Source organism: Myotis daubentonii, chromosome 9, assembly GCF_963259705.1.
Source record: "Myotis daubentonii chromosome 9, mMyoDau2.1, whole genome shotgun sequence".
Taxonomy (NCBI): Eukaryota; Metazoa; Chordata; class Mammalia; order Chiroptera; family Vespertilionidae; genus Myotis; species Myotis daubentonii.
Genome location: NC_081848.1, coordinates 20,147,323 through 20,168,430, shown reverse-complemented (window position 1 = coordinate 20,168,430; position 21,108 = coordinate 20,147,323). Strand labels below are relative to the sequence as shown.

Below are 21,108 nucleotides of genomic sequence, written 5' to 3'. Positions count from 1 at the left end.
GTGAGGGGGTGTCCCTCAGCCCGGCCTGTGCCCTCTCGAAATCTGTGACTCCTCAGGTAGGGTCCCTAGGCCTGGGTGGCGATCAGTGCCTATTGGGGCTTTCCTTCCCCCGGCTGCTGGCAGCTGGCCCCATCCTTGCCACTGCCACAGGTTGCCATCGGTGCAGCACTGTCCCCCCTCCCCAGTCACTGGCCGCCTCCCTCTGTGGACAACAGGTGTGGGGTGTGATCGCTTGACTGTCCTTGGCCTCCCTCTGGGGGCGATCATGGGGCCCCCAGGTCAATTGCCCCTCAAAGGGAGTCTCTGCCCAGTGCCGCAGCACTGCTGGTCAGGTAGCCTGGGCCTCCCTCTTTGAGGCGATCAATCGTGGTGATCCGCAGTTGATCACCGTGCAGAGGGAGGCCCTGCCCACCCAGCCGGGGCTCCGTGATGGATTGCAGCTCACAGGGAGGCCCTGCCCACCATGCTGGGGCTCTGAGATCTATCATTGCACACAAGGAGGCCCTTCACACCTGACTGGAGCCCCTTGATTGATCACAGCACAGAGGGAGGCCCTGCCCACCCAGCTGGGGCTCCGCGATCAGTTGCCGGGCAGAGAGTGGCCTGGGCCTCCCTCTGTGTAGCGATCGCGGGGGATGGTGGGGCCTCCTGACCCCCGACCAATCGCATCGCAACTGCCTTGGCTGTCCTGGTACCAGTGCTTGTCATACTGTGGTCGTCTGGAAGGTCATCTGGATGGTCGTTCTGCTGTTAGGTCATTCGGTCGATTTGATATTACGCTTTTATTATTATAGATACATACATTTATGTGAATGTCAGTTTAGATTTATAAGTATAATTCATTAAACATTTCCAATTTATGTCACTCTATATAATTACCTCTAAACCTTGCCCCTGGCTTGCCTCCATAACTGAAATCATCTTGCCCAAATAATCTGGATAGTTTATCTTATTTTTCTGATATAAACCTAAGAGAAAGCTATCCAGAAAAATTTAGTCATTACCTTTCTTACATGTCTACTTCAACATTTTAGTAAACTATTTAAAAATCTATTACTTTCATAAGTGTAAATCCTTTGGGAGGAATATATGTTTCCCTCAGAGAAGAGAGAGAGAGAATGGTGGACCAGGCATGATTTTTATAACTACAGGATATCACATACCCTGAAATGATAGGCCCATAGTAACCAATAGTGAAATATATATAGGCAACTGAAGAGATAGGAACACAGCAACCACATTTTAAAAATTCAAACAAATATGAAAAGAATAAAAATATAAAAGTTTTTACAGAGATGATAAATAAGACTAACAAATCCAAGCTATGCCTAGGTGATATAAGGTGAACAGAACAAAGGAAAAAGATACGTTCTTGAAAAAGAAATTCTTGAACCTGCAAGCTATACAAAATGACATGAATATATATCTATCAAAAGTCTTGAAATTAAAGGATGAGGATAAAGGCCTACGGGCATCCAGTCATAAACTCCAATCACTGGGGAGTGAAGAAAGTCAGTCTAGAACTCAGACATCACCATGGTAATATTAAATGTGAACAGAGAGAGAGAGAATGGAAGGATATCTATAGTCAATAATAGTGAATGCCTCATTTGATACCCAGTCAAGTTTTTTTTAGTTGTAAAGACAACAAACAGATATTCTTAACCATATAACAAGGAATATAGCACATATAAACTTTAAATTAGGGAAAAATAGGAAGCAGAAATGGAAAACCATAATGAAAAGACATAATCAATGTTTAATATCATAGTAGGTAATAACTATGAATAAGAAACCATGTGAACTGTGATTAACAAACAAAACTGAGAAAATTTAGGAAATAAAGTGGGGGGAAAATTTTAGGAAATAAAGGAAGTGAGGAAAAGGGTGCTGATTTCATCATTCTTTGTAGCAGAGAAACAAAGATCATTACAAAACTGAATCCTCTTCTGAAGAAAAACACTTGACATATGAATCTAATATTTCACAGACACTAACCACTAGCATTTTAAGTTCAGCCACTTACAAATATTTGTAGTCTGTTCATTAAAAGTCCGTTCAAGAAAAAACACTCTCAAAAACATTCGTCCTGTGAAAAATTAACGTTGTGTGTGATTGTTGTGTAAGACTCCCTCCACGTTCTGCATGGAGAAGGGTTTGGTATCTGAAAGTGGAGCCGCACAACAAATGAGAGAAAAAGACACGAGATAATTTTGCAATATTGGGGGACCAGGCGGCAAGTCCCAAAGGACTTCCTCCGTGCTCAGGCCTCACCAAGCTTTTATTGATCTGGGATGCACCCATAGCATAGCCCTTAGGCAGGTGACCCCCTAGTAACAAGCAGACTAGCCCATCAGCAAGGATTTACATAATAATAAATGGGGGAGTAGTTTCAGCTACCACTGTCTGGACAAACAGAGGTGGCGCCTAGCTCCGAGCTTTGCTAGGGCTTCAAAGGCACCCAGCCTTCGGGGGGTTTCGGGGTGTTCTCTGTCTATGCTTATCAGATAGTGAAGGCAATAAACAGTTTCCCACATGTGATGGCATCTGTCTGTTACACAACTATCTCAAATATTTCTACCATGTTAAGTAAAGATTTTGATTTATTGATTATCACGATCTTTGTGATGATTTACCATCATTTAAGTTTTGAAGTCTATCTACCTAAGTTACAGATCCATCAAGCTAAAAATTGCAAAGTGTAAGGACATTGCTTTAAGCAATAAATGTATCATCTTTATAAATATATGGACTCTGATTATAGAAGAACTAGAGGCCCGATGCATAAAAATTCATACAAGAGTAGGCCTTCCTACTCCTGGCTGCTGGCACAGGCTTTCCTCCACCACCCAGGACCCAGGCTGTTTCCCTTTTCTGGCCACCAGCAGGTACCCGGGACCTGGGCTGGCTTCCCTTTGGCCACCCACAGGCACCCGGAATCCGGCTGGCTTCCCTCAGGCCCTGGCTTCATCAGGAAGGATGTCCAGTCTAATTAGCATATTACCCTTTTATTTTTATAGATAAATCAATAATATTCTCAGAAATAGTATCATCTTTGATTACCCTTTTCTGGGAATTGGTACAGTCTACCTAGACACATGCTTTTTCACCCCTTACAATGAACTTTATTTCTAAGAGGAAAATGAAAGAAGGAGAGAAAGGATGAGAGAGTGCATGCTAAGATGCTTTTGGAGTTGACAATGAAAAACAAAGAGATAAAGAGTATGGATAGTCATCTCTACTAATAATAGAAGAATATGCAAATTGTCCGGGACACCGTCACAGTAACAGTAATGACCAGTATGCTGCCTGGGGCAATAAGGCCGTCAGGGGGGTTAGTGAGGGACAACCAAACAACTGAACAGCAGTTTGTGTAGGGTGACCAGGTCGGCAGGGGAGAAAGTTGGGGGCAACCAGGCTTGTAGAGGGGGCAGTAAGGGGTAACCAGGCCGGCGGTGGGGGCAGTTAGGGTTGACTAGGCTGGCAGAGTGGGGCAGTTGGGGGTGACCAGGCCAGCAGGCAGAGGCGGTTAGGTGTGATTAGGCTGGCAGTGAGGGCAGTTAGAGGTGATCAGGCAGGCAGGCAGGTGAGCAGTTAGGATCCAGTGGTCCCGGATTGTGAGAAGGATGTCTGACTGCTGATTTAGGCCTGATCCCCAGGATCGGGCCTAAACCAGCAGTTGGACATCGCCCGAGGGCTTCTGGATTGGAGAGGGTGCAGGCTAGGCTGAATTTCATGTACCGGGCCTCTAGTGATAGAATAAATGTTGTTTAGACTAGTCACTTGTTTTTCAGTCCATAATTCACCAAGTCGTACCCCTCTGCTATGCTCCAGACTGACAATCTTTTATTCCTCTTGTCTGTTTTGACATTTTTCAGAACATAAGATTTGACACCAAAGAACCTTAGTTGAAATCAACCATTTAGTCTGTGGTTAATTTTGCAGAAGTCTCCCAGAACCTCAGAGTTTTCATCGTTGAATTAGAAATAATTATAATGCTCAGCTCAGTGAATTAAATAATATGAAAGTGCTTTGTAAATTGTAGTAGTGGTAATTAGGTTCTAGATACCAACAGTCCTGGATTTGTATTCCAGGTTCATCATCTCTTTGCTATATACATTCAGTTAATTGACTTCAGCCTCAGTTTTGTCATCTAATAAATTGTGGGGGGGCATTAGTTCTGGCCTCATGGTTGTTATATTACATACCATATTGCACATACATTTATTGAGTACTTATGAATTACTGTGTATTTATTTATAAGTGTTAATGTCCATTGATCCTTATTATAGCACTGTAATGAGACATTATTATCTACAATTAATAAATTGAGCAGCAAAAGATAAAAGTAGTTAGCTCAAGGCTAGAAAATGATGGTACTGGAATTTCAACCAAGGTATGTCTGACTCTAAAGTTCATGAGTTTGATAATGTATGCATATATAAAATACATTTATTAAATGTTAATTTTATATATCCTAGGCATTTATAATCTATATACATACATAAAAGCCTAAGCGACTGTTATGACCGAATGGCCAGAATGACCAGTTGACCAGTCGACCAGTCGCTATGGCATGCACTGATCACCAGAGGGCAGACGCTCAATGCACGAGCTACCCCTGGTGGTCAGTGCGCTCCTATGGCCTCTTCTCCTAGCCGGTTGGCCCCCATTGGCCCCTGGTGCTAAACCATTCATAGAGACCTGTTTCTGGGTCGGTTTCATACATAGCAGAGCAGCTTCCTTACTGTGATCTATTGAAAGTCAGCCCTTGACACAAGGGTTTGTCTCACTCCCATCCTCTCCCTTCCCCAGGGGCTGCCTGCCCCCCACGGTGTCAGTGCAGCGGCGAGGGAAGGAGGAGGGGTGGAGGTGGGGAACCGCGCAGTGGTGGGATGCCAAGGGTGGCATTGGCATCCAGCATCCGTTCCTTCTGCGTCTGTCCTGGCAACTGTCGCCTCCTCTCCCGACCCTGCCAGGGTCTTTGGGCCTGGGCTGGGACAATGGAACCGGGGGTTGGTTGTGGCAGACACGGCTGCTTTCCCAGGGGGGCCGAGAGTTATCTCCCTTCTTGTGGCCGGTGGCCAACCTCCCGCGGTCCCGCCCCCCCCCCCCATGCACGAATTTGTGCACTGGGCCTCTAGTATATAAATAATCATTTGAGTGTATTAGAAGTGATTATTTTTTCATAACTTGATTGGGCAGTTTAACTCTAATTGAGAGTTTAATGAGGTTTCATGTGCTTTGCCAAATTTTTAAATTAATTATGATGCAGAAACAATTACAATATTTTGAGAATAATTTTCTCGTTATTTATTTATCCAATCACTTGTTTTCCTTATTTTTAAATAAAAGTTTTCAGTGTCATTGGTATAACTTGGTGTAGAGAAATACATTTCACTTGTTTTCATAATATTTTTTGTTGTGAGTTAAAATAAAGAACCTCATCTAGGTTATCTAGGGCTCAAAGAAAATACTTCCCATCATCTACTTGTTATGAGTGCTCAGTTTTTATTGGATGAATGTTTAGAATATCATGACACTTATTTTCTTTGCCCCAAAAGAATAGACTTATCATGCATTTAAATAAAGAAAATTAATTTACCTACATTTGAAGTATGAAAGTATACATCTTTTTAAGTTATAATTTTTTAAAGCTCACATTTTTGCATAGTTTTCTTGATATTTTCTCTCGTGGTTATCCACGGATCAAGTAAACTTTGAATTTTTTAGTACAGATATTGGAAATACGGCTTTTCTAAAATTTCCTCTCTTCATTTTCCTAAGGCAGTTATTTTAAAAGAGGGTAATTTTGACCCCAAAGGATATTTAACAGTATCTGGAGATGTTATTATTTTGTTGAGGAGGTGCGCTACTGGAATCTAGTGAATAGAGGCCAGGGATGATGGGAAGTATCTAACAAAGCACAGGACAGTCTCACAACACAGAATATCCCAAAATGTACCACGGTGAGAATCTTGATCTAAGGTTATCATGTAATCGAATTCATGATTATTAAAAACTAGAAGCCCATTGCACAAAGATTCATGCAATAGGCCTTCCTTCCCCTGGCTGCTGGCACCAGTTTTCCTCCGGCACCTGAGACCCAGGCCTTTGGTTCAGCCTCAGTGGAGAAGCCAAGCCTCTTCAGTCTTCCGTCTTCACTCCAGCCGGAGCCTTCAGTCTTCACTCTGTGCCTGCGTATGCAAATTAACCACCATCTTTGTTCAGTTAATTTGCATAGTCACTCTGATTGGCTAGTGGGCGTAGTGGAGTGACACCAATTTGCATATTTCTCTTTATTAGTGTAGATAAAGTAAAACGTTTTTACTTTTTTCCTAGGTTCACAATTCAGTATACTATAGATCCTAGGTATGCGTATAATTCTGTATATTCTCACACTACTGCAGGCTAACATGACTCGTACTCCCACAGCACATTTACTCATCATTTCTCTAGCAGAATGGTCTCCTTAAGCCCAACCGGACATATGGAGCCTATATTCATTTCTACTTTTCCATGAAAGTTTTGTTAGTTTAAAATTACCTTATTATAGAATTTCTCTGAGTATTAACTAATTAAATGAGATAGAATCTAATGTCTGGCATATAGTAGGCACTTAGTAAATTTAAGAACTCTTCCTTTTTGCCCTCCTTTTTTAATGTCTTTTCTCTTTTGATCTCCTATTTACCTAATTTACTTACTGATGACCACTATTTTTGACATTTTTATTCAGTTATTTAAATTTTTGAGGACATATTTTACTTACTCCATGACAATATATTTATTTGTATTACATGATTTCTCCCTACACTTCAGCATTATCAGCACTAAGTAGTGCTTGATTAAATAAGTGCAAAAAGGAATATATGAAAGACTGATGTTTTTATATCTGTAGATTCCAAGTAGTAACACTATTAATTCATATCTTTTTTCTTTATTGTATATTATTTTTAACATTCTAAGAGCTTTACAAACTTTTAGGTTTTTAAAATAATGTTTTTGTTTAGTATTATTTACATAATAACACTCTGCTTTAGATGAATATAAAGATATATTTTAAAATATACAAAAGTAATGCTTGAAATGCTTGTTTTCCATTATATATATCCTATTTTTATGAGAATTCTCAGTCAACTACAAAAAATCTATTTAAATCTCTGCAATCTACTAAAACAATATAATTTCATAGCTAACCCTTTCTTTTAGTAATATGCCTTTGAGTACAAGGAAAGAGCAAGAATTTCTAATGCGAACATAATTAAGAAAAAACAAACATGTCTTGATATTTCAATAAATTTTAAAGTGTATCTATCTTGGTCCTTACAGAAAGTGTGGACTATGGGCCAGTGTTTGTGCAAGAACCAGATGATATAATTTTCCCAACTGATTCTGATGAAAAGAAAGTAGCACTGAATTGTGAAGTTCGTGGCAATCCAGTCCCCAATTACAGGTAGAAATTCACTGTTACTTATTTTTCTTAAGTCTTAAAAATGTCCTTCAATGAAATTCTGACACTTCCAGGGAGTATTATAATGTCTCAAGTCATTTTCACAATTTGTCTTCTGATTTTTCCTTAGATGGCTTCGAAATGGAACAGAAATTGATTTGGAAAGTGATTATCGCTACAGTTTGATTGACGGGACCTTCATTATAAGCAATCCGAGTGAAGCAAGAGATTCTGGCCATTACCAGTGTTTAGCAGCCAACACTTGGGGAAGTATTCTTAGTAGAGAGGCCATACTTCAGTTTGCCTGTGAGTAAAGTTTATGTGTTTTTTCATGTATGTATGTATATATATATGTATGTAATTTCCAAGTTTAGTTATGCAAAAGCATAAAACCTCAGATTTTTAAACAGTAGAAAAATCTCAGTAAGGATTAAAACTAGAAAAACAATGCCTTTCCTCCTGAGAGATTTTGAAATTCCCCGAAATCTTTGCCCTCTTCAAATTTTTAAAATTGATTTCAGGGAGAGAGGCAGGAGAGAGCAAGAAAGCGATTGAGAGATTGATTGATTTGTTGTTCCACTTATTTATGCATTTATTGGTTGATTCTTATATGTGCCTGACCAGGGATCAAACCTGAAAACTTGGTGTATCCAGACAATGCTCTAACCAACTGAGCAACCCAGCCAAAGCTGTCCTCTTAAAATAAACAACCTTTTAGCCTGGGAGATAAAAAATAAAAAAATAAAAAATAAATAAATAAAAATCTTATTCATGAAAGCAGATAGTTTTAGAATTTAAATATCTTTTGAAATCTAGCAAAAAATAGATTTCGAATTCTGTCTGCTTTTTAAAATATCTACTTTCTGCCTCTATTTTTTTACTGTTTACTATAGAGTATTTGTTATAGAATCTTCTGGACATAAAATTATTGAATAGTATAAAACTTCTGCTTATGGTAGTTAACCAAAGAAATGCCTCTGAAATGTTAATATTTCAGATTCTGACTAGAACTTCCTAACCAGTTGTTCCATTTTTTTATTAGAGAAAATATACCATGTGTGATCATGTGTATATATATATATATATATATATATACACATATATATATTATAATATACATTTTTAAAAATAGATCATATATATAATTAACCAAATTATTGATTTTAAAACTCTTGCAATTATTTAACTTGTAATGAGGGCTTACACCAAATTGAGGATAGAGTACAAGGTGAAAAAAATCTTAGTTTTATTTCTTAGTAAGTAATCCTACTTGATTTAAATTCTTGAGGATTACAAATAATAAAATATAGATAGGAGGGTCATGAATCTTTGTGTTAATAATTTATATGTAACTATATTGGCTACATAATTCATCACAAAATGATTTTTAAGTTAAAATTACACCCCGAAGAATGGAATAATTAAGATTTCTCTATACAATCTTCATCACATATTATTTCTAATTAATCAGAGTGCAAACACCCTACTATAGGAGTGTGAAGGACAAAAGGAAAGAAAGATGTGACAATGAATCTGTTTGGAGAACATTGATCTAGGCCCTAGAAAAATCGAAATATTGTCTTTCAAAGTAGATTTGGCTAAGGAGTTTATAAAGGTATTTTACATACACCAAATATGCCATGATAGTAGCCTAGATATATTATTTTTATTTTAGAAAATAATTATGTGGTGCATTAAAGAACCTAATACTTTTCAGAATACACATTTTAAAAGTATCTTAATAATACAAAATAATCCTCCTAATTGCTTCTCTGTTCAATAGAGTCTTTTCAGCAAATTCAGACAACATGATATGCAAATATTACTGGCTTATACCTTTTTCTTTGCACTATACAATATGAAACATACACTAATTCACAGTAGCCTGTATATCAAATAGGTTATTTTCCTCCCAAAATCAGCAGTGGCAGCAAAATAGGTAAAGTTTTCTACATGCTTAATAGAAGAAACATATTTATTAGAAAAGCCTACATGCATTTTAAAATATTTTTATTGAATTTATTGGGGTTACATTGGTTAATAAAATTATATAAGTTGCAAGTGTACGATTCTATAATACATCATCTGTATTGTGTGTTCACCACCCAAATTCAAGATCCTACATGTCTGTATGACTGTGCCTTCCTAGGATTCCTAGTCACAGCTATCATATACTCACCCCCAGCTGCAGTGAGCACGTTGGTACCAGCACATACAGTTTATGACTAGACAAGGAAAGCTCACTGTTATTTATCTATATCATCTATCTATCTATCTATCTATCTATCTATCTATCTATCATCTATCTATCTATCTATCTATCTATCTATCTATCTATCTATCATCTATCTATCTATCATCTATCTATTCTGGAGGCCATGCCTATGCATAAGATCTGAAACATGCCTGATTGAAGCAGTCAGTCATTTACATAGGAAAGGCCACTCCTGCCTCAAAATTAGTCCCCGACTAGATATCATGTATATACTGATGATATAAAAATTGATTTCTTTAGGTTTAGTTTTTTCTTTTTTCCAGATAATATTTGGGAAGAAAAATGCAAATATAGATGGTACAGAGAGAGTGAAGGGTCAATCAACTTGCTTTCTAGTATACTTAGGCTTGAGCATGGATACTATCAGATTCTAGGAGTCAAGGTAGTTGTGTGATTAGGGGCAGAAAATGAGGGAGGAAATTGGTGAGCAAAAGAAAAATGGCTCTGAAAGGAAGTGAAAGGATACAAAGGTAAAGTAACATTAAAAAAAAAAAAAAAAACTTTGTGGCAACTTTCATTTATATTACGATTTTCTATGTCCAGCCTCATAGATCCATAAAGCATTAATTTGCTGCTCATTGTTAATAGAATATTTAAAGTTCAAAGGCTTTGGTGGGTGGAGAAGCATCATTACTCTTGACACATTTTAAAGCTGAAATTATTAATTGTTTATTTCTATCAATCACTATATGTAAAAATTTAAATATTTGTTACACAACTAATATTTCAAAACGACAGTAATACATTTAGTAAATTTAGATAATTATTAAAGCCTATTTAATCAAGTTACATATTCAAATATAATACAAGTCTATTGTTTTAAATGTCATTAAATTTGATAAAACTTGTAAATTATCAAAATTATTATTAAACTTTTCATGAATATTTACAACTAAACTCTGCTTATTCTTGAGTTATACTTTTACTAGAGGGCCGGTGCATGAATTTGTGCATGGATGGGGTCCCTCGGCCTGGCTGGCAATCGGGGCCAATAGGGGCTGTCTTGACTGGTCCCTGTTGGGGCAATTGAGTCTGCTGGCTGGGGGAGGGTGGACCACAGACGGTTGGTTGGCCAGTCCCCCCGATCAGGGCCAATGGAAGGGCCAGCCAATGAAAGAAGGGACTGTGGGAGGTTTGCTGGCTGCTGGAGGTTGGCTGTGGGAGCACACTGACCACCAGGGGGAAGCTCCCACATTGAGTGCCTGCCCCCTGGTGGTCAGTGTGTGTCACAGCAATTGGTCGACCCATCGATTAGTTGTTCGGTTATTCAGTCATTCGGTTGTTTAGGCTTTTACATATATAGATACTTTACTCAGTTTACAACAATTTTATTATGTATGTATTTTTACTTTTTATACATTAACTAGAGGCCCAATGCACAAAAATTTGTGCACTCGGGGGGGGGGAGGGGAGGCCCCTCCGCCCAGCCTGTGCCCTCTCGCAGTCTGGGACCCCTCGGGGGATGACCACCTGCCAGCTTAGGCCTGCTCCCAGGGGGATTTGGCCTAAGATGGCAATCATACATCTCTCTGGCAGCCCGGCAGCCCTCGGGGGATGTCCTCTTGCCAGCGGGGAGCAGACCTAAGCTCTAGTTGGACATCCTTAGCGTTGCTGAGGAGGCATGAGAGGCTCCCACCACCACCGCTGTACTGGCAGCCATCACCCTGGCTTGTGGCTGAGCAGAGCTCCCCCATGTGGGAGCACACTGACCACCAGAGGGCAGCTCCTGCATTGAGCATCTGCCCCCTGGTGGTCAGTGTGTGTCACAGTGACCAGTCATTCCCAGTCATTCTGCTGTTAGAGTCAGTTTGTATATTACCCTTTTACTATATGGGATAGAGGCCTGGTGCACGGGTGGGGGCTGGCTGGTTTGCCCTGAAGAGTGTCCCAGATCAGGGTGGGGGTCCCGCTGGGGTTCTTGGCCAGCCTGAGTGAGGGGCTGATGGCTGTTTGCAGGCTGCCTGCATCCCCTTCAGGGTGGGGGTCCCCACTGGGGTGCCTGGCCAGTCTGGCTGAGGGGCTGAGGGTTTTCAGGCTGGTCAAGCCCGCCAGCGACTGATGCTCCCAGCCTCTCCTTCTTTCTTTTCTGTTTTTTTTTTTTTTTTTTAATTCTGGGATTTATTTACGTTCTATAATTGAAACTTTGTTGCCGCTCCACCTCCGAGTCCACAGCTGGCTGAAAGCAGGTATCTGGGGTTTGTTTAGCTTCTATAATTGCAATTTTTTTGCTTAGAGTGGAGCTTAGAGCCCAGTCACAGCAGGGAGGATGCTTGGCTGCCTCCATCACTAGAGCAAGCAAGCCTCCTGCTCGCTTCAGCTGTGGGGCTGCCGGCTGCCATCTTTGTTGGTGGTTAATTTGCATATCTTGCTGATTAGCCAATGGGAAGCGTAGCAGAGGTATGGTTAATTTCAATATTTGTCTATTATTAGATGGGATGTTATATCTATATCTATATTTTGATATAGATATATAGATATAGATAGAGATAGAGATAGAGATAGATATATAACTTTATCAAATATGTTTCTCTACTATGACCTTCAAAGATAAAATAGAAAAGAGGATAATATTATCCAATCTAAAGTCAGTTTCTGAATTATCAACCAATAGAATTTTGGTTACTTCATTCAGAAATGATACCTCTTTAACAGACTCAGCCTCTTATAATTTGAATGTTATTTTTGTTTTATCAATGATACCTTAAATCTATAGCTTTTATATAGGCTTTTGCTTTTTGGGGATATTACATTTGCTTAAAACGATGTGATTCTAAGACCTATTGTACAATGTTAATTAACATTAGATGGGTCTCTTCCAATTATATTTCTAGAAAAAGGTACTAATCTATATTATAAATAGATACATATTTTTTAAGAAAATAAAATATAAACATATCCTATTAGAGTCATCTTTCCTTTCCATGAAAATTACATATATATTATAGACACACACATGCATGATATTAAACTCTCTGATTCTGAGTTACATTAGATTTAAATGAGTTTTTGCAGATTCAACTTGTTTACATGCATATGCAAATTATCACAGTTTGTCTACTGTGATTCCCTTAATGCTGGCTACTTTGTCCTCTTATTAACCAGAAATATATTTTAAAATGTTCTAGCTTTCTCCTAATTACATCTTGATCCACTACTCACCCCCTCAGTCAAGCCTAGATGCAGCTACTTCATTATGTTATAGAAACAAAAATCTAGGTGCCCTAAGTGCATATACGATTGTTTCAAATAATTTATGTCGGTGGTTAGGATGACATTACTAAAATAGCTTAGTAAAAGAGATTTTTAAAAACAACTTTTTACAAAAGTCTTGAGTTTACATTAGTAGCTTATACAAGAGTAGGGAAAAGAAGGTTTATAGTTGTTCATATGGAACATAATACAATAATTAATAATTAATAAATAATAATACAGTAAGAAACCCTGAGTTTTGTGCTCACAACTATAAACCTCCTATTGCCCAGCCCAGTATTTATTGAATACTTACTGGCAGAAATATTTTAAAATACATTAACTCATTTCATCTGCATAACCAACGTAGGCTGTTATTTTATAAAATGTAACTCCATTTTACAGATGATATATCTTATTTAACTATAGTGATACTCAATCTTTTCCTATCCTATCTAATAAAAGAGAAAAATGGTAATTGGCGTACGACGATACCCTTTTCATTGGCTAATCAGGGCTATATGCAAATTAACTGCCAACTATGATTGGCAGTTAACTGCCAACTAAGATTGGCAGTTAACTGCCAACAAGATGGCGGCTAATTTGCATATGTAGGCACAATGCAGGGAGGCGAAGGGAAAGCAGGAAGAAGCCCCCTGCCACTGACAGTGATTGGAAACCCAGGGGGGAGCTAAGAGCTGGGGGGCAGGGCAAAGGCGGCCCTGGGGCCGCCTTTGCCCTGCCCCCCAGCCATGATCGGAGAATCAGGCGCCTTTGCTGCCCTGGCCAGTGATAGCAGGAAGTAGGGGTGGAGCCAGCGATGGGAGCTGGGCACGGTCGAAGCTGGCAGTCCCGGGAGCTAGGGGTCCCTTGCCTGGGCCTAAAGCGGAGCCCACGATCACGGGGCCACTGCAGCTGCGGGTCCCCGCTGCCCGGGCCGGACGCCTCAGCCAGAGGCATTAGGCCTGGGCAGGGGCGGAGCCTGCAACCGCAGGGAGCTGGGGGTCCCCTGTCCAGGTCTGACACCTCTGCCGGAGGCCTCAGGCCTGGTCAAGGAGCCGATCCGGTGATTGGTGTTCGGAGGGTGATGAGGGTCAACTCCTCTGGCCGAGGCATCAGGCCTGGGTGGGGGGCGGAGCCGGGGATTGGGGGGATATGATGGTCCCCTTGCCCAGGCCTGAAGCCTGGGTCAGAGGCGTCAGGCTTGGGTGGGGGGTGGAGCAAGCGATCAGAGGGAGATGGGAGTCCCCTGCCCAGGCATGATTCCTGGGCCAGAGGCCTCAGGCCTGGGCGGGGGCCAGAGCCAGTGATCAGGGGAAGATGGGGGTCCCCTGTCCAAGCCTGACACCTCTGGCGGAGGCGTCAGGCCTGGGCAAGGGGCCGATCAGGCGATCGGAGGGTGATGGGGGTCTACACCTCTGGTGGAGGCGTCAGGCCTGGGCAAGGGGCCGATCCTGCGATCGGAGGGTGATGGGGGTCAACGCCTGAGGGCTCCCAGTATGTGAGAGGGGGCAGGCTGGGCTGAGGGACACTCCCCTCCCCACACACACCCAGTGCACGAATTTCGTGCACCGGGCCCCTAGTTATAACATAAATATGTATTATATTCACATTATGGCATACTCAATTTAATTTTCCATTTCTCTCTTAAACTATAATTATATTACAATCTTTACAAAAGTCCTTAAGTTTTCTTCACCAAACACCATTTTATATTTAATTTATTAATACTTGCATAATATAACAAAAGTAAATACTAGTAACAAAAATAAGTATGTAATTATTATGCCTTTCTTCTCATTGTTCAAATTTAGTAAATAAACCACTTTCTTAGTTTTTTGAATGGAATTTTGAGACTTTAAGGGAAATTAGATCTTTTTATAAATCTGGAATTTGGGGACTTACAGTAACTTTTATATATATTTATTTTTCTTAAAATCACATTAATTATTTTGATAAATCTTTTTTTTAATTAAAACAATAATTGGATGATACATGGTTAGGACTTGGAAAGTTAAATTTACTAAATGAATTTGAGACAAGACAAAGATTACTGTGGCTATTATCAAAAACTGACAATATTGTCATAGATTCTGGGTTTTGAAGAGAATGATGGTAAGTAAGTGTAGGCACCTTTTCCTGGTGATTTAGCAATAGTAAGTTATACCTAGTATGTGGAAAAATTAAGTTAAATATAAGACAAATTCAATATCTTTTAAAGCTTTTTTCCAATTGATTTTTCACTCAATATATATTAACACATGAAAAATAGCATATATATATACATATATGATATTTATTTTAATAATATTTTTATCTTAACATCATTCCAAAGGTGAATTATATGACTTGCTATATAAAATTATGTGCTACAATATATAAATATGTAAATAAGTAGAGTACCAGGAAAAAAATACATTTCTTAGTAAGGGGTCAAGATAGTGTAGGCCATAATGTCTCATAATTATTGTGGTCAAAACATAAATATTTCTTAGGACTCCAGTGGTCAGAACAAAAGGAAAAATACTAACATTTAAAGGACTCTTATTTTCCCCAAGTTTCTGAAGAGAAGAAAATCTTTTCTTGACATTTAATTGTCACAGAAATTTTTCATTTGAGGCTTTATATAGAGATCATAACAACATCCCCACATCACTTCAATAGCAAGTTTAATTAGCCTGACATAAACCCAAACCAATTCTTTAAATGTAACTAGAATTTAATCATGAAGCTATTCACTGCATTCATTTATAAATCCTTTTCTAAATTTTGATCTAAGCAGCTAATGGATTTGAGCAGCTGCTGCATACTGGCTCATCTTCCCCTTTTAACCTACCCCTCATATGTCTAAATGTCTATCTATGAGGATCTTTTAGTTAAATGAATACCTATAAACATGTCTCAGCTCACTCAATGTTAATAATGTACTTTTGCATTAATAAATACACACCTCATTGGGGTATATAGTAAAAATTAATGAGGTGGAGAAGCCATGTCTGTGAGCTGTTTTTTAAGTTCAGAAAGAAAGACAGAGTTGGTGTATTATTGCTAGTGATGATTGTTACTGGTTATCAATAAGATTGTTTTTTTTACAAAGTACGTTTTATTCTTGTAGCTTATGTTCATCATAAGGATAATTTCTCACCTAGTGTAATGTTTTCTCTTCAGTGACAAGCAAGGATACATCATTTAAAACTTTGTCACTAGATTAGCTTATTACCATGCTGATGAGAATTTGATATTGATAATGTGACACTACACATGCTTAAACATCCTTCAGAAATCCAAAGCTCATAGCAATCTCTCCAAAGTTTGGATTTTTAGAAATAATTCATACCAGCAAGTCAAACATAAAATGAATCAAGTATAAAATCTCCTTATGCTGCCTCTTGCTTCAAAAATAACTTTGTATGCCATCCCTGGTAAACTGATAGTTCATATCTAAACTCAAACATATTGCTTCTCAGGGCATTTAGATTATTTCTATTCAGACTATTTCCTTCGTTTCCTTAAGCAGTTGATTAAAATAACCTCCTTAACTCTTAGAGAGATTATATGATTTTTATAGACTTTGTATTTAAGCCCTTTTATTTAATCTTTCATTTTTGTACAAAACTCAAAAATTACTTCTCTGGCTTTTTCATAACATTTTTCTCCTAAAGTAATATTGTTCTTAGATTTTAAAAGCACATTTTACTAGCATTTAACATCCATGGAAATTATTTGAATAATTGCTAACTCCACAGAATATCCAAAGCTTTATTTCATTATTCTGAGGCTTTATACATAATAACTCCATTAAAGCATTGGAAAATTAATTAACTTGAATGAGTCACTTTGGCATGGATGATTTTATTATTTGTAAAAGTATCCAATTTTATTGCAAAACTAGAGGCTCGATGCACGAAATTCATGCAAGGGGCCCGACTCTTGGCAGACCCGGTTGCCTCGGCCGGCCCTTGCAGCCCCGGCTTCGTCCGGAAGGTCATCAGAGGGATGTCTGGAAGGTTGTTGAGCTGTTCAGTCTAATTATCATATTAGCTCTTTATTATATAGGATAAGTGAACATTAGTTTGAAATCTTTTCTATAAACAAAACAACTTTTTTTTACAAAGTTATTACTCAATATGTCTTGTCTTTCTTTAAAAAGACAATTATTCTGATCATACAGATATAGTAACTGTGCGGGTAAGGCCTCTTGACAAACAATGATATGGATTCTTTAAGAGGACACATTTTTTAATTAAAAATACATAATTTTATGCTTTAGAGACCAGTTATAATAAGTGAATTAAAGTTGAAATCTGTGGCATCTTATTCTAAATCCTTAATTCTATGACATAACATAAATTTGCAATTATTTTACTAACTAAAGTAAATATGAACACAATTTTATTACTTATGGAAATCATGACTAACTGTCCACCTGTCACAGCAAAATGACCCCACTTACCTATCTTGACCCAGGGTACCTTTGATCTCAGGGCTCCTCTACTGGCTTCTAGAAATGGAGTCAGGCAGTTCTATACTCACACTGTGTGAAGCAACCCAGAAAGATCAATATCAGGGAGTATACAAATCCTATGACTCATCACTCATACCCATTTGCCTAATTCACTGCTCCCTAATCCTTAGCAGAGTATCTTCAGAGACCTTTCCCTAGCACAAAAATTCTGAGGCATAAAAGTATAATAGAGTTTTAACTCTCACTAATAGTGCCAGGTTTACTTGATAAAAATACTAGTAGTTGCTCCAAATCAGGACAATTTATAATCCAGGTGAATAAAAAGACACTAATATAAAACAAAAACATAAACAATGGGGCAGATATGGAGTATGAGTACTTTCTAAAATTATTTTAATAAAAACCCTTTATTTAAGGGACAAGTCAGAATATGCATTAACCAGCCTGGAGTTCTTGTGCCTTGATTGAATTTCCGGACCAGGTGCTACATATCATTACTCTTCATGTATATGGGTGGATAGATAAATGATAGATTAGATAGACAGACAGACAGACAGACAGACAGATAGATAGATAGATAGATAGATAGATAGATGATAGATAGATATAGATAGAGACTTATAGATGTGTATCTATACAAATATTTATATACATGTATGTATGTATGTTTGTAGGTACATAGATTTAATAACAATAAGGCAAGAATAAGTAGTGATTGTTGGAGCACTTAAAAGCCAAGCTAACTGTTAAACATGTTTAATGCATCATCACCCTTTTTAATTCTCACATCAACCTTATGAGGAATTTCTATTGACTTGCTTTATAAATGGAAAAAAGAAATGAAGCACGGGAATGTCAAGTTATTTTTCCAAAGTCACACAGCTAATAGATCTGATTCAGATCCAACTTCAAATTTTATACTTATGATTTTCCATGTTCCACCCTATTCCTTACTTAACCATGCATTACATTTTTGTTTGGCATATCTGTAGTTATTTTACTCATAGAACATTTACTCGAAATCTGCTCTCTCTGGGCATTTTTCTAGATGTTAGGAGCTTAAAATAGATATCTGTGGAAGCCTCCAAAATAGATGAGCATTTGCTAATGATTGAATGGATGATGGTGAGAGTATAAAAACTATGGAACTTGAATTGACATCAAGATTGCAAGCTTTGATAAATTAAATTGAACAACTCATAGTGTTACATAATAAAGCCACACAGAGAAGAAAATCAAGATTCTTGGAGAATAAAATAATTTCAGTTTGATGTAGTTTTATACTGACTTTAAGGAAAAATACCCAACACTTCAAAATATTGTTTGGTGCTCAGGAAAGGCAGGCAGGGACTGTCAAAAAACACATTAAGATACTCAATGAAACCATAAGGATGTTTCATCAAGAGAAATTATGCTAATTTTTAGGAATATACACATTTCTCTGATAGAAAGATAGTAAAAGATAGAAAGAATGGTGCTAGAAAAGTAGATAAGAAAAGAATGATCTAAGAGATTCAGGGTAGGGCCAATAAAATAGAGTGAAATACTATGGCATCTGGGGTTATAATGTGGAGACTTTCACTGAATCAAATGCTATAACACTCATAAAAGGCCTTTGGATTTGAGACCTTTAAAAACCAAGTTCAGTAATGATAGAGGCAAAAATCAGAATCCAAAGCATTAAAGTATAAGATAATATGGTGGATATTGATTTTGATCATACCAGAATGAGGATGTATAACAGAGTTTTGTTGACTTGACATGACACCGAAATATGGTGGTATTTGGGGTAGAAGGAAGGGAGTCAGTTTAGAGAAACATGTTGAAAATATAAAACATAGACAGCCTATTTAGTTCAATAAATTTCTTCTTTCCAAGTAAGGTATAGGTATCCTCTAGACTTTAATCCTCTTCCAGGAAAATATTCTGCCATATAGAAGACACAGTGTTGTAAATATAATGTTGAGCTTGAAAAGTATTTAGAGTTTACGCTCTCACCTCTTGGCTTACAAACTTAAAACCAAGTAAAGGATGCTAAAACTAGTCAGAGAGCTACACAATTCTCTAAATATTTTCCCAATCCTTTTAGCACTACTTCTCATTTCATATTCTCTAGAATTTTGATTTTTTTCAATGAAGTACAACTATTATATCAAGAGAGGTAGAAACTACATTACTATTGTCATAACTTGGTTACACCCAATGGAAGAATCACATGGTGGTTAGGTTTAATTATATTTTACCCACTCAAAAGATAAATAAAAGGAAAGGAAGTAAAAGGAAGAACTTAGAAGATAACTGTGTTGATGCTCAATAGGGTCCAGAAGCTGTGAATTCATGGTCCCAGTTTCTATGTGAATTTTCTGCAGTGTTTTTTCCTTTTTGTGTTTGTTTTGACTCAAATTTAGTACTTTGGGCAAATTTGGAGATTTTATTTGGAATTTCCCATTATAAATCCTAACAGGTGCGCTTGTGTTTAAGCAGGAGCTTTTTTAATTAAAGGCCTCTTCCACTCGTTGCAATGGGAGCCTTGTTCAAACTGTAAATGGTTCCGTCTGAACCTGTGTAGGAGGCCCAAGTTAAAACACCCTAATCATCTCACACACCTTTGCTGAGGATGTTCTCAGGCTTTGGCCATTTAACCTAATCTATAGACTGGATAAGATTGTACTCATGATGTATATTTATGGTGCTTAGTCTTTCAGTTTAGACCAAGATGGGACCAGGGTGACTTCTCTATGCCACGCTTATGTTCTATCCATTCGGTGGGACTTAAGGGACAAGTATGAACTTTTGAAGTGTGGTAGCTACTTCATAAACCATTAAGCCTGTCCCTGTAGACATGGAGGTACTTATTTTTTTGCTTTTTAAAAATGATTTTAAAAATTACATTTATTTGTTTAAAATTAAGGTATAATTATCATATAACACTGTTACTTTCAAGTATACAAAATAATGATTCAAAATTTGTATGTATTACTCAATGATCATTTTACATAGTTACAAGTTTGTTTGTTTTTCTTGTGATGAGAATTTTTAAGAGTTACTCTCTTGGCAACTTCCACAAGTGCAATGCAGTAGTCACCATGCTGTACATTACATCCCCATGTAATATAACTGACAGTTTGTACCTTTTGATACCCTCTACTCATTTCTCTCATATTCTGCCAATGTACTCTGGCAACCGCCAATCTGTTCTCTTGTTCTCTGTATCTATGAGCTTTTTGTTTGTTTGATATTGTTGCTGTTTTAGATTCCACCTGTAAGTAATATCATATGGTATTTGTTTGTCTTTGTCTAACTTAATTCATTTAGCATAATGTCCTCAAGGTCCATCCATTGTCACAAATGGTAAGATTTTCTTCTTTTATATGGCTGAATAATATTGTGTGTATGTACCATATTTTCTTAATCTATGCATCCGTCAATGGACACTTAGGTTGTTTCCATATCTTAGCCATTATAAATAATGCTGCAATAAATATAAACATTTTGAGTTAGTAGAATTGCTGGATTATGTGGTAGCTCTGTTTTTTTTGTTTGTTTGTCTGTTTGTTTTTGAGGAAACTTGATGTTGTTTTCTATAGGAGCTGCACCAATTAACATTACCACCAATGAGGGCTCCACATCCTCAGTAACAGTTTCTACTTCTTGTCTTTTCTTTTTACCCATTCTGGAAGGTGATATCTCATTGCAGTTTTGACTTTCATTTCCCTGATGATTAGTAAT

The 21,108-nt window shown here is 37.8% G+C and overlaps 1 protein-coding gene across 1 annotated transcript in view; it reads left to right on the top strand.

The window, feature by feature from the left end:
* The window catches only part of LOC132241738 (contactin-5-like), a 184,688-nt gene that overhangs the window by 29,646 nt on the left and 133,934 nt on the right, over nucleotides 1-21,108 (top strand). Inside the window, exons 3-4 of the mRNA XM_059710644.1 lie at nucleotides 7,330-7,453; nucleotides 7,581-7,756. Coding sequence (XP_059566627.1) covers nucleotides 7,330-7,453; nucleotides 7,581-7,756 — 300 coding nt within the window. The remainder of the gene's footprint in view (nucleotides 1-7,329; nucleotides 7,454-7,580; nucleotides 7,757-21,108) is intronic.